General features: G+C 31.5%; 2 protein-coding genes across 3 annotated transcripts; both read right to left on the bottom strand.

The window, feature by feature from the left end:
- Positions 1-1,168: 1,168 nt before the first annotated feature.
- LOC100795952 (protein FIP1) lies at positions 1,169-6,702 on the bottom strand. Its single transcript, XM_003533736.5, has 14 exons — positions 6,558-6,702; positions 6,379-6,466; positions 6,140-6,248; positions 5,231-5,280; positions 4,980-5,046; positions 4,698-4,770; positions 3,970-4,025; positions 3,362-3,458; positions 3,046-3,127; positions 2,858-2,920; positions 2,414-2,473; positions 2,082-2,174; positions 1,942-2,004; positions 1,169-1,501 (listed from the first exon to the last, which is right to left on the bottom strand). Exons 1-14 carry the CDS (start codon positions 6,611-6,613, stop codon positions 1,388-1,390), a joined length of 1,071 nt encoding a protein of 356 aa, XP_003533784.1. The 5' UTR covers positions 6,614-6,702; the 3' UTR covers positions 1,169-1,387.
- Positions 6,703-8,837: 2,135 nt separating this feature from the next.
- On the bottom strand, positions 8,838-13,524 carry LOC547734 (pro-cathepsin H). Of its 2 annotated transcripts, none has more exons than XM_003533737.3 (7): positions 13,152-13,523; positions 11,926-12,041; positions 11,085-11,158; positions 10,726-10,990; positions 10,133-10,264; positions 9,541-9,676; positions 8,838-9,190 (listed from the first exon to the last, which is right to left on the bottom strand). In XM_003533737.3, exons 1-7 carry the CDS (start codon positions 13,453-13,455, stop codon positions 9,153-9,155), a joined length of 1,065 nt encoding a protein of 354 aa, XP_003533785.1. In that variant the 5' UTR covers positions 13,456-13,523; the 3' UTR covers positions 8,838-9,152. The 2 variants fall into 2 exon arrangements, with proteins under 2 accessions (XP_003533785.1, XP_040861342.1); XM_041005408.1 differs by having other exon boundaries at positions 9,097-9,191; positions 9,544-9,676; positions 13,152-13,524.
- Between the last annotated feature and the right edge of the window lie 393 nt (positions 13,525-13,917).

The following is a 13,917-nucleotide window of genomic DNA, read 5'->3' on the forward strand; positions in this document are numbered from 1 at the left end:
TATGTCGCCTCCCGTTTGTTTTTTCATTTATTCTGTTTATGGGAACATAAATACTATTGAATTTATAAATTATTAAAGAGAAATTATACTTGTACAACAAAATCTTACAACAAAGAGAGGGAGAACGGGAGAAAAGTGAGAAGAGAGAAAATTTTGAAATATAGCAAATGATATGGTAGAGAAAGATACACATAAAATAATGTATGAATGATTGTACATGTATCATATCTCATTATTAAATTATTGTACATGTATTATACACTCAAATCACTTGGAATTTTTTTATATTACACTTTTTAATTCGTATAATTATATATTAAGAGTAAATGTGTTAAGGACAAATATATAATACCACATTATTATACAAATTAAAAATATTTATATGGAATAAATATTACATTATCATATAAATTAAAAAATATCTTATATTAATTAAATATGTAGCTACAATAACAAATGTGAGATAACTTATATTGTCTATTTAGTAGCATAACATGGAGAATCTAATTGAACTTGTTTTTTTCATTAAAAAATCACGTTTAATAGTATTTGTAATTTATAACCCTGTAATCAATTATGTAACTATTATCTTTATTTTCACGCATTAAAATTACTATGTATTTTGATGGCATTTATATCTATGTTAATAATCATTTTGATATAGGCATAATTACCATCACGACCCATAAGGTTGGACCATTCTGATTACGTAATCGAATCGCCTCCATTAACCATTTCTTTAAACAAGGTTTATAATTTTTGTTGCATCTCGTTTGGTTTTTGATTTATGAAATGAGTCAAATTGTATATTAACTTCCTTTAATGAAACACAATATATTTTTTTAGTAAATTGTAATTTTGGTCTTTCAATAATTTTTAATTCATAATTTTAGTTTTTTTTTATGATTTTGATTCTTTATTTTAAAATCCATAATTTTAGATCATTCTTTGATTTTGTATAAATTTATTTTTATAATTTTTTATTTTAATTAAATAAATTACTTTTTATCATATCTTAAGTGAATATATTAGATTTAGGATTCAACAAAAAATGCAAAACTAAAAATTGAACCAAAATTTAAAAAATTTAAAATAGAAGACCAAAATTATATATTAGAAATTATAGGAAGATTAAAATTATAATTTTTTTGAAGGCAGATGCAAAAAATGGAGAACAATGGCGCACGATAACTCAATTAAATTACATCAATTTGAATTTCTCTTAACAAAAATAAAACCCTATTTGAAGCTAATATGTACATTGAATCTCTCCACAATAGTGACGGTACCTTGGACACACGTCTAAGTGTTCTTTTTAAATTGTGAGAACAAGGTTAAATGCTCAACAACACGAACTGGGCATGTTCCATATTTGCCTGCAAGTGAGTTAAGCTCCAAGTTCGTTTGCTTCATCTGCTGTATATGATTGACTTCTAAGCGTTGAAAGTTTCCTTTGTAATTCAAGAGTTGACATCCGCTCAGCCTCCAGTGCTCGCTCAAGCTTTAATCATTGATAATAAAAGGTTTAAGCAGAATATACTTTCACAACAACAAAACCCAACCGAAGTACTCAACCTCTGGTCTCGAATATAATACTGTAGTGTTAAATGCTCAACACGAACTGGGCATGTTTCTTATTTTTGTGTCTTAAATATAAACAAATCTTAATTACCTATGTCTTATTTAATGAGATTCTCTCTAAAATATTCTTCATTTATTAAGGTCAAAGACTTTTTTTTATGCTTGATATCAAGTTTCAATGAAATATAGTTTAGAAAATGTTTATTTTTTAATTGAAAATGACACAATTTAATAAAATTAACTAATTTTCTTAATAAGTGTGAAACATGTCTTTTTTGCTTATAAATTAAGACCGGATGGAGTATATATTGTAACAGTTGGTAGCTGTTCGCATTTATTGCAGATATGAATAATAAATACCTTGGCAGCCCGGGTGCTCCATTCCCCTAAGATAGCTCTTAGTCTTTCATTCTCTTCTACATACTGTTAGGATGTTTACTGTAAGCACCTTGCAGTCAAAGCACATACACTTTTCAGTATTAGTAAATCCAGTGAGATACCTGGTTGTTGGTCGTGCGAACATGTTGGATCTCTGAGTCCCTTTCAGCAATCAAGGAACGGGCAAGCCTCAACTCAGATTGCACTTGGTTCATCTGAAAAATTTTAAGCGAATCGTTTTGGTTTGTGAAGATGGAGTTGAATGATATCTGATGATTTCCTAAACTTGGGGTTACTAACCAGCAACATTTTGCCAAAAGGATAAAATGACTCATTATACGAGGCATTACAGAAATGTTCATTTGGAATTGTTATTTACAAGATAAAGGCACATTAAGATGACCGCATTTAGTTGCCTGCACAGACATTTAACACTAGAATAGACAGTAATTACCTCTGCAGAAAGTGTCCGTAACTCTTGATCACGAGCAGCTAGTAGATGGGCAAGGTCAACCTGCAATGTAAGCAATTTATTACCGAAAAAAGGAAAGAATGAAGAGGGAACAACTAATATTTACCGACACCAATATTGAGTCTAGGAGTTTTGACAAGTCAAGCTAGTTCATGAGTTTCTTACGGTTTAGCCAAACTGCTTTATAATTATGTAAATGTTATTTGGTTAAAATTCAAGCCCAGTTCCTTGTAATTTAGCCTAAAAAAAGTGGAACAGAATTGAAGCTTGCCTCAGGCCATTGACTCAAGAATTTTGGTACGATAAAAAAAAGAAGAAAAAACCTACCTTCGGATCACTGTTGAAGTAACAGAAAGGAATAAAATACTAAGTACCATATTCACCCAAAAAAAAATAGTAAGCATTATTATCCGTGTTAACTATTACCTGTGGTGTGCTCCGATCATCAGTTCCCTCATATTTGCTTAGACACTCTTGCAATCGAAGAATCTGCAAGACCAAATATTGATGGAGAACTAATTAAATGAAATATAATTAGTGGAATGTCTACACTATAAGTATCATTTATAAGTTATATAATCAACAGTAAATGAGTGCTTCAAATCTTTGTATACCTCCTCACTCAAAAAATGAAGATTTTCACGCTGATATTGCAGCAAAGCCATTTGCTGATCAGAGAGCCTACCATCATGGTACCTATTGCATCAAAGCTTTTTCTTCACAATCAAAGAACACACAGTTTGATTTGTGCTATTGGCATAATGTAATCTAATAAATGGCATGCATAAAGGTAGACCATCATGCATTCAGAAATACTAGTTTGCAGAACAGTTTTTTTTTTCTTTTTCATTTTTGGGTTTGAAAATCAAACATGGATATTATGTCATGAAGTAAATTAAAAAAAAAGAAACTAAATTACAAAATGTTTGCCTTAGACCCTCCAGAGAACTTGATGGTTGTAGTGGTGAGTATAAGGACTTCAGAACATCTGGATGTGAGTTTAATGAATTGTACTGGTGTATGTAACCTGTTTGCACCAAAAATGTAGTTAGAAAGGACAAGGTTAAACTACTTCTATTACTACTATATACGAAGAAGAGATCTTATAATTATAAAAGTGGTGAATTTAAGCAAAACATATCAATAATAACTTTAAATTAAAAGGGTATATTGGTAGAATGCAATACATTTTTCTAGTGTTTTTTCATCCAATGGGGGATAGGTGGGGGCCACAGTCCCCACAAGGCATAAGTCATCCCTATAATTCTTTCTAAACAGATTTCTTAAAATTCTTTTAAATTTTGAATATAATAGTATCTAACTATCTATACCAAAAGTACTATCTATCAATACATTTTGCCCAGGTTTTTAATCCAAATAGGGGCTGTAGCACCTGAAGATTCAAGATATCCCTTTAAATGTTCTTAAATTTGTTGCGATATTTTAGCTCCATCAATATAAAGTATAAACAAATCATAAATGGAATTTGTAGCTCCGTCTCCTCCTCCCCCCTACCAAAAATAAAATATTAAACTCACCAATGTAAAGACTCATAAAACATACGGCAGATACTGCTTCAACTACCATAATAATCCTGCAGTTTTAAATAACCAAAATGAGACAATTATCTTGGTAGAGTAAAAACGTGAACAACTAATTTCCAGTCCTTCTCTAAAGAAAAATAGCATAGGAAAGAAATATGTCACATGATAGTGAACAATTTATCATTAGGTGGAAGATTATAAGCATAACAGAGTTATAGCATTTTTTTTTTTAAATTACAATAAAATAATCTTTGAGGAAATTATTGCGAGTTGTGAATAACATAATTTCATTAAATCATGGCCATGTCAGAAGTTCAACTGTTAACACATCTAGACAAGAGGAAGGGGACATGGAGGTAAAGACATTCTATAAGCTGTAAAATGTCAAGGTGTCAATCAAGCTCTCTGTCTCCTACTAAGCATATATACTGCAGCTAGAAACTCAATAAATTGAAATATATTGAACCTCCCTATCTACTAGATAAATCACTTTTAAAATGGCAAGGGTTTAGGTTTAGTATATTCATTTGACCAAACATACAAAAGGCCTCAATGTCTGTTCCCTATAGTTGACACCTATTATTGATAACATGATTCAGATTAAGGATGTAGTTCATATTTAGAAGTGGCATACTCCTGTTAGTATACCATTTTTTAATTCAAGTTAATTTATACTAGAAAAATTTCTAAAATGGACAAGTATAACCAAATGGAGAATATACCTCAATATTGCAGAGATAGACAGAAAACCAGTGTAAGGTTTCCAGACTATAACAAGTAGCATTGCAGCAGTTCCTGACATTATTGAGAACATTCAGATTATAATTAACAACTCAAATAATATAAACTATCCACATTGTTAAAATATCAAAACATTCACGTGCCTCCACCTAACAATTTATGTTTTGGGCTTGAGTTGGTTCTTGATATTATGACATATATATCAACTGACTTCATATATTAAGTATGATTTGAAAGAAAAGTCTAAACACTGAAATACATACCATAGGCTGTAATAGCAAAGGGTATGCGGACAATAAATTTCAACTTCTGACTGAAACTATAATAGCCCTGAAAAATAACGTTGGTGATAAAAGAAAATACAATCAAACAATAAATCACCACCAAACCAAAGCTTTCAACAATCTTTGCAACAAAAATTTATTGGTAATTATATTATTTTATAGGTCCAATGCCATTGCAGAGCTTTCAGAAACAGCTGTGAAAATGAAGTACTTGTCATTAAGAGAATTACCTGCAAGCGTATCTTCTGCACTTGATAAACCAGGTATTGTTGAAAGATTCCTGAAACAGTAAAAATATGGCATTTAAACATAATAAAACTGTAGGCACTGAATATTAAGTATAAGTAGCAGAAGCTTATAGGTTATAATAATGCTTAGTAAAAGTAAACTAATATTTATTTAGCTACACGAAGTATTGTTAACTTTATACATACATAATAATAATGTCTGCACTCGAGTTTGGATTCTATTAACAAACCTCAAGATGGCTAAATTGAAAATTAATTTTAACTACTAATGCTGTGTTAATACATAAAAATTTCCAGTATTCTATAGAGATCTGATTTGGGCTTCCTAAAACATCAAGGGACTCAAAGTGAAGCATGCAGCAAGCAGTGATGGATCTTGGCCTAACTATTCTTTCCTTGGGGGAGGGGGCACAAAGGGAAGTTAAGTTGTAGTTCTCATATTTATTTCCACTTTGCCAAGCCATCCTCTAAAGTAGTCATCAAATTCATCCCAGAAAAAATGGCTGTAGTGAAAATTACTTGTGAAGTCATATAATTTTTCTCCTTATCACTAACTCCTCTCTCAAAAAATCCATAGTGTTTAAAGTTTGATTTTCACCATTATATTTCCAAAAAGCCAGAAATACAATTTTACACCATATAAAATCACTCATTAGGAAAAAAGCTAAATTACAACTAGGCACTGGTTAGTAGCCATGACATAACAAGGAAATTTTAGCATTCTTCTGAAGATCTCAGTGGAGACAACAGCAGCAAAACTTAGCACAATAAGTAAAGAAAGAGTGTTTAAACAAGCTTAAAAGGCATTGATTTATTTTACACATTCAGTAAACACGCTAGCTTATCTAGAGATAACAATCAAGAAAACCCTAATTGAGGACAGTTCCAAACCTGTCAACAGCAAAAGCAGAACATCACAACTACAAAGCACGGGAGAGATGAGTCCTTGCACTGGACGAAATATCCAGTGAGCTCCAATGGCCAAAGTAGCATAACCTGCCTAAAATGGAAACCAAAAAAAAAAAAAAAAACCAATTCACACCACAATCAATGTCAAATTCGAATGCAATCAAAATCATCATGATAACATGTTTTGCCAAAGGAGCAGAATTAGAATTATTTGAACTTGCCAGTAGTATGCAGTAGAAAACGCTCCCGATAACCCTCGCGGCTTTGCGATGAGCGAAAAGAGGAGCTTCGTGTAGTATATCGAGAAAGCTACGAAAAAAACGAAAGGTGAATTATGAATTATGTTATGCATCGCGGCATTAACAGAAATTTGAAGAGCGTTGTGTTGTGTGTGACTCACAGAGCGTTCTCCTCCGGCGATGTAGCTGGCGGAGAAGCGTATCTGTCGGTTGCCATCGCACAAGAGAAGAGAAGAGAGGGTTCAGTCACGGAACGGAGGTTCTTCGATCCCTCGCCAAAACTGTAACGATGTCTGGTTTACCTAATACTAATTTTTTTAAAAAAATAATTAATTGTTGACTATTTTCATTTCGTTTGCATTATTTTTTTTTATGACAAATAAACTTTTGGTCTTTACAATTTTGTGTTTTTTTTTATTTATATTAGTGTAAAATAACCATTTCATGCTTATAGACTGGACTTGAAAATTAATTGTATGTATAATTTTTTTTTACATAATGATTTGTTTTAAAAGAATGTAACTTCCGTTGGAAATTTAAGTAAAATGGTGATGGTTTCTAATAGTTGGGGATACAAATGTTAAAAAAAATTGACACAAAATGGGATCATTATTTTTATAATATTTATAGATTTTTTTATTGTTCTTTTGAAATTGTTTCTTGATTTCTTTTCTTTTGTGTTTTTTTGTCTTTGTTATTAAGTTGAGTGTATTAAGTGAGAAACTCTTTATTGGTCATGTCACTTGAGGTCACGTGTCACCATTTTATCATGTCACATAAATAAGAATTTTCTTTTGTTTTAGGTCACTTAATAAAAGAAAAGTTTGTATACATGATAATGGACACTAGATGATCTACTCCTAAATTCACATATCGAGCATCGAGCATGTGCACCAGTTATTGAACATTCAAAGATTGTAGCATTGTTCTCACTTCTCACAAATGATTCTATTAGTGTTATATTCATATTGTTGTAGTGACAACTATTTTCCTTGTAAGAGTGGACTGAAATTGTAGTTGTTTGTTTTAAATGTTATGTTGGAAAGTTGTATTGAGGTTTTAATTGAGTTGTTTGATTAAAATGAAATTCTCTTTTACTCAACATAGTAAATCAAATTAAAAAAAAACATATCCGTAAACATATTTCATGCTATGATTCCTTTAACAACTACAAGCCCCATTTATTATTATTTCCCTTTTTTACCTTACGAAAGCCATTGATCTCACCATTTTATTAAGCTATCAATGTTGTTATCATATTTTTCCTTGGGTGGGTTGGATCAACTATTTGTGTTTATAGCATAAACTATGGAGTCTTTTTATGTTTACAAGACTATGGAGTCTCTTTTTCAACCTTTTCTTAGTTGTTTTTGTTGTGTTGTTATATTTTAACTGGGAAATTAGAAAATGGCATGTCAGGGAGAGTAGGTGATTACTGATTTGAACCCCTTGAACCTTTTGTGACCTTTGGGTCATAACATTTTGTGATATTTTTCCATGACTAGAAGTAGTCAACCCGAACTCTTCATGCTCTTGTATCATCAATTGGAAAATTATACTATATATATATATATATATTATAATTTTATTAAGATAATTAATATTAAAAAGATATTTTAATAATTTCAAAATTATTTTGTTTGTGTTATTCATTGCCCACCTAATAATATATATATATATATATATAGATATAGATATATATATATATATAGATATATAGATAAGGTTTTGTTACTCAAGTATTTGTTCTATATTGATCTGCTTATGTTGTACATTAGTGTGTATCAAATGCACTCTTTGTTAGTATTTATAAGCAAGTGATATTTTTATGATTTTTATTTTACTTTTAAGTTATTCCATAGATCTCTAAATTGTTTGGAAATTTTTAATTAGGTCTGTGATCAATTTTTTTCAATTAGAATATTGATTTTGTATTTATTCTTTAATTAGATTCTAGTGATTAATTTTTAGTAATTAAACAAAAAGGATTTAATTAAAAAACAAATAAAATTTAATAATCCAATTGAAAAAAGAGTCTGAAAACCTAATTGAAATTGCCTAACCTAATAAGAAAATTGACTATCGATACTAGCAAACGAGCAAAAAGTTCAGTTTCCTTTTAAGTGTTAATATTACATGTTTCTCTTCCACCCTCTCATTTTATTTGTCGTTTAAAGTAATGCACACATTTTTTTAAAAAAAATATTGTATCAATTTTTATGGTAAAATAATCATTTTCTCTTACTAAAATATCTTTATTAATTGCACTGTACAGTTACAACTATACATCAATCAGTATATTTTTTTCTTGAGGGTATTATTATAATAAAAGTTAATGTTTTTTTAATACTTTAAAAGCACAATAATTTGAGATGCTAACATATTTTACAAGTGACAAATAAATTAAACCGAAAGAAGTAATAATGTTGCATAGTGCAAAGTAGCAAAGACAATGCTATCTTATAACTGATATTTGAAGCGGGAGCATCAATACAATACAATATGTAACTATGAACTATCAATATATGATCGTTATTATGTCTGTGATACACACAATTAAGGCCATAATATACTTATGTGATTTACAACAACTTCTAGCTTATTTTATACATCATGCCAACCCAACTAGGAGCAATTTTCATCATACAATTACACTTATCTTTAATCATCATTCATCAATACTGGCATCAGCAATACGCTCTAAACTCTGAAGCATGACAAGGTGGTAGTCACCAGGGACCATATTGTTATGCAATTTATGCCACAATTGGATAAGATGCACAAGTTGCAACACCTGAAAATAAACAATTACCAAAATCAATACTGCAAAATGCAATTGGTTCATCTAAGCTTTACAAACCCATAATTTCAACTTTGCTATCAACAACTCTAGCAAGCCAAAGTTGAGCCAAGATACTAAAGATTTAGAATTTTCAATTGTTCATTTGTTTTAAAATCTGAAGCCCTTTACTATGCCAATCATCAAACCTGTAAAGGGAAATTGATTGAAGTTATTTTTAGGTTTGGTATTTGTTGGGGGCAGGGTTCTGTAGGAGAAATTTAAATGTGTTGCATAATCATTGATTGGAACAGGATCACCTAATAATTTCTCGGGTAAGTGGGAGGTTGTATATGTATACATACCACACATGTTCTTCCCCAATTCCATCTTGAAGTAGCCATTTTCACCCCAGCTTTCTCCCCATGAATTTTTTATGAGCCAATATGGGACACCATTTTCAACTCCATATCCAACAGCAAGAACGGCATGGTTCACATCCTGCCAAACAAATTCGGAATTTAATGTCTCTTCAATTACCAAAATAAACATGCAAAATACAAGGAACTAGGACATTTCGAGCACATCCAAACAATTAACTAACATTTGAGATGCTAATAGTTGTAAGCATATGATGTATTAAAAAAAAAATACCACATATATTTGATGTAACAGAAATGCTAGCGACACACTCTTTCTTATTAACTGTTTTTTTTTTAAAAAGAAACAAAGCCGTTTTATTGGGTTCCATTTCTTATATAAGGAGTCTCTCTCATGCTTTTGTAGTTTTAATAAATATTAACCCGTAGTAGTCTCTTAAAAAGTGTTTGTCACAACATTCCTCTTCCATATAAATTGTCACAAAGCATAAACTTGTAGAAAACTATTTTGTTTTGAAAATTCTATTAGACACTAGACTTGATTATCAAAAGCCAGGTAATTATTTGTAGAACTCACCTGGGAAGTGCTACCACAAGTGTCACTAGTGAAAACTCCATTCTCGTAGAAATGGAACCCATTCACCACCTGAAAGGCCACACTAACTGGCCGAACAAATGCAACTGCATGTTTTAGTTCATCTTCAGCACCCTGTACACAAAACATAGAATAAAAAAGAATTAGAAAATCTCATGTAATGTCATCAAGGTGTCAGAGTGAGACCAAGAAAGATTTGATTCTGCTATGTCTCACTACAATAAATCATTGTATTAGTAACAAAATTTAGTGACCATTTTTTTAAAGATAAAGTACAAGTTATTTTGTCGCTGATGTTAAACTATGAATACATAAACCAACAAGTCGTTGGTCCGAGTGGTATTGGACTTAATCCCCTTAAGCAAGTTTTGAGGTTCGAGTCATTTGGATGAAACAAAAACGTAATTGGGAGAGAAGATACCACTAAAAGTGATCATCCGGGTTTTCCAGCGAAAATTAATCATCAACGAAATCGGTGGATACTCCACACCAATATCATGGTAACAAAAAAAACTATGAATACATAAAGCAGAAAACCCCAACTCATTTAGAGTAGAAATCAGATAATTCAGTACCAAGGTGATATTCACAGAGTCAAGGACTTGAACAGCAACATTTTCAGCTGAGAATTTGCAGACACCATCTTTTCCTGTGTAGGGATATGCTTCCTCTGTCTCTAGTCCACCATTGTATTTAATGTACTCAAAGGCTTGTGATGGCAACCCACCATGGCAGCCAAAGTTGTTGAAAGGGCCAGCACAGTCCACTAGCTGCTGCTCAGAAAGAGAGATACTCTTCCCAAATGCTTGTGCATAGGCTGCTTCTAAAGCCCCAGTTGTGCTGCATTACGAAGATATCACGGTTAGAATCATGAAAAATTAGACACTGTCCCTTACTCATTCATTCCAAAGAATTTTTCAGGGTCCAAAATAACCTGAATGTCCAGCATGATCCGCAGCTGCCTTGATCTTTAACTGAACTCACTATACCTTCTTTTCTCCAGTCTTTCTGTACACATGGTCAATGAAATACAAATTTGAGTAATGCTATAGTCTTCTATAATACCTATCAATAATTTGTAGAAAAAAGTATTGAATAGAAAAAAATACTTAATATCAGACATAGAATTGGTCACAAGCATCACTTTTAGTCCTTAACATTACAAATATGTTATTTTTAGAATGCTTGTGCTTTTTGCTTATAACATTATTAAATGACCATCAATTAGTCAGACAAAAATTGGTCTCAACTCACAAGTATCAATTAGTCCTTAACGTTACAAATATGTTATTTTAGTTTCTAACATTATTAAATGAGCATCATTTTCTTATCAAAAATAAAATGAGATCACACAAAAGATAGTGCTGTGTTGGGAATAAGAGGAGGTAAAACACTAGAAGATTTCTGTCACGAACACAGTACAAGTGAACTAGACACTACACGAGAAGACCATCATTTCAATTCAACGTGGACCTTCACATTTACACTTACACTTGCCTGGGTTGAGTTACCCAACAACTGCACCCTAATTTCCAATATTCCACGAGGAACACACAATTTCTATCGAGTGGAACCATTGAAATGACGTTGGGAACAAATTTGTAAGGGTGTGAAGTAACTGCTAAACTTGTGTCAAAAGTCAAACATTTATGTGTTGTGATAAAAGGGGTTGACAGTGAACATGAGATGTTGCTATTTTGATCATTTACAAGTTTTTTAAATTTTTGTTGCATGGAACAATACAGTTAAAGTAGAATTTTGAAAATGTGGCATACCGTTGGAGGAAGAACAGCATCGGTGAGCTTGTGGTTGCCGTTAAGAGTGGCAGAGCAATTTTGGGCAGCTCCTAGTCTGTGTCTTTTGAACTCCTCCCAAGTCCAATCAGCAAAATCTGTTTCATAAGATAAATAAATAATGTCAAAACCTGTTTCAAACCAAAAACCTTTCCCCTCTTCTCTCCCTCTCTCTGTTTTTTCTAGAACACCAAAACCAAACTTGAGCACTCAACTCACAAATGTAAAGTTCACGCTTTTTATTTTTTCTTTTCTTTTCTTTTCTTTTCCTTCATGATGATTTCTGATTACTGATTTCGAGAAAATCAATCAAAAAAGTTAAACTAAAAAGATAGAATAAAAACTATTGAAATTTCCCATTAAATAAAGTAAGTGCTTTATATTTTCATTTTGGTTATGTGAGAAATGACTTATTTGATTTGGAAACTGTTGATAAAAATAAGCAGAGATTTTTATTTTCTTAAAATAAAAAAACTCTCGTAATGAAATAGTACTCTTTAATTCAATAACGATAATGAAATTCAAGATTTTAAACTGCGGATTGCGGTCTAGTGAGTATGTATACAAGAAAATTTTCTCTTATTATGCAGAGATAAAATAAATATTGAAAAATAATTTTCTTCATATACCTATCTATATATTATTATATTTGAAAAATACAAATATTATTTAACATAATTACATTTTTTTAATCTTTTAACTTCTCCGTCAAATAATTAAAAGAAATAATTATTGTCTTTTTTCTTTCATTCTCTAAACAATATAAAACATTATTATTTTTATGACTTTAATGATTATATATCACAGTGTAAAAGAAATTATATCACAGTGTAAAAAATCAACAAGTTTAACATTTGTCCAATTTTTTTTTATTATTTCTCTCAACACCCAAAGCACATGGTAGGTCAACGGTAACTAAGATAAGATCGAATGGTATGATTCTCATATAATTATATTATCTCTTAAGCACAGGATTAGATGCATGCTCCATTTTCATGTTTGTGCCTTAAATAAAATGTTAGTAGAGGATTTCTCAATCTCTTAACTAGAGGATACTCCATTTAAAGAAAAAGTAGGTGAAGGGTCAACACTTTGAGTCACAAGCTCGATTAGCTATGAGAATCCGATCACACAGTCAGATAAAAATCTAAGTCCAGAAAATGGAAAAGAAAGAAACAATAAGAAGAGAAAGAGTAAGTAAGACATACGATTAACAGAGAGAGTATAGGGCAAACGCTTCTTGTTGTGGGAGCGGATGAACCTGAGATTCTGCGAGAATATCTCGTACCTCTCCTTCATCTCTTCCTCGCTTTGGTAACTCTTCCCGAACCTGCTCACGAACCTAGCAAACTTCAACGCACGCCGGCACTCCCCGATCACCCGAACCACCTCCGCCTCCACGCCAGACACCATTCGTATCGGGTTCGCCGCCTCCTCCACCCACGACGCACCGGCCGCGGCGCATAATAGCACCGCCACCGCGCACCACACCACTGTGATCAACCGCGCCATCTTTTCCACTCTCTCTTTTTGGATCTCCCTCCCACTGTTGTGGAATCTTCAATGGGGTTATGTTATGTTTGTATGATAGCATTGTATTGATTAAATATTACTTGTCTCGGGACCACAGTAACCATCCTGTCTTCTTGGTTTTGATATTTTTAAGAGGTCGCTGTCTTGCTGATGTGTTCAATGACGTGGTATTTCTGATTGAGTTATGATATTTAGGCATTCCAATAATATTATATTAACACTCCATTTCATTCCATAAAAAAAACACTTCATTTAATTTATTTTTTCTTTCTTCTAATTTTTTTTAAACAAATAAAATTATTTTCTAAGTCAAATCACCTATTTAATCTTTTATCTTATTTTTTATTCAATTTAATCTTTTATCTTTTAGAAAGTTTATTTTGATTCTTTATTTTTTTAAAAAAAAAAGTTCAAAATATACCTTCTATTCATTTAATATTA

The sequence above is a fragment of the Glycine max genome, chromosome 9 (assembly GCF_000004515.6).
Source record: "Glycine max cultivar Williams 82 chromosome 9, Glycine_max_v4.0, whole genome shotgun sequence".
Taxonomy (NCBI): Eukaryota; Viridiplantae; Streptophyta; class Magnoliopsida; order Fabales; family Fabaceae; genus Glycine; species Glycine max.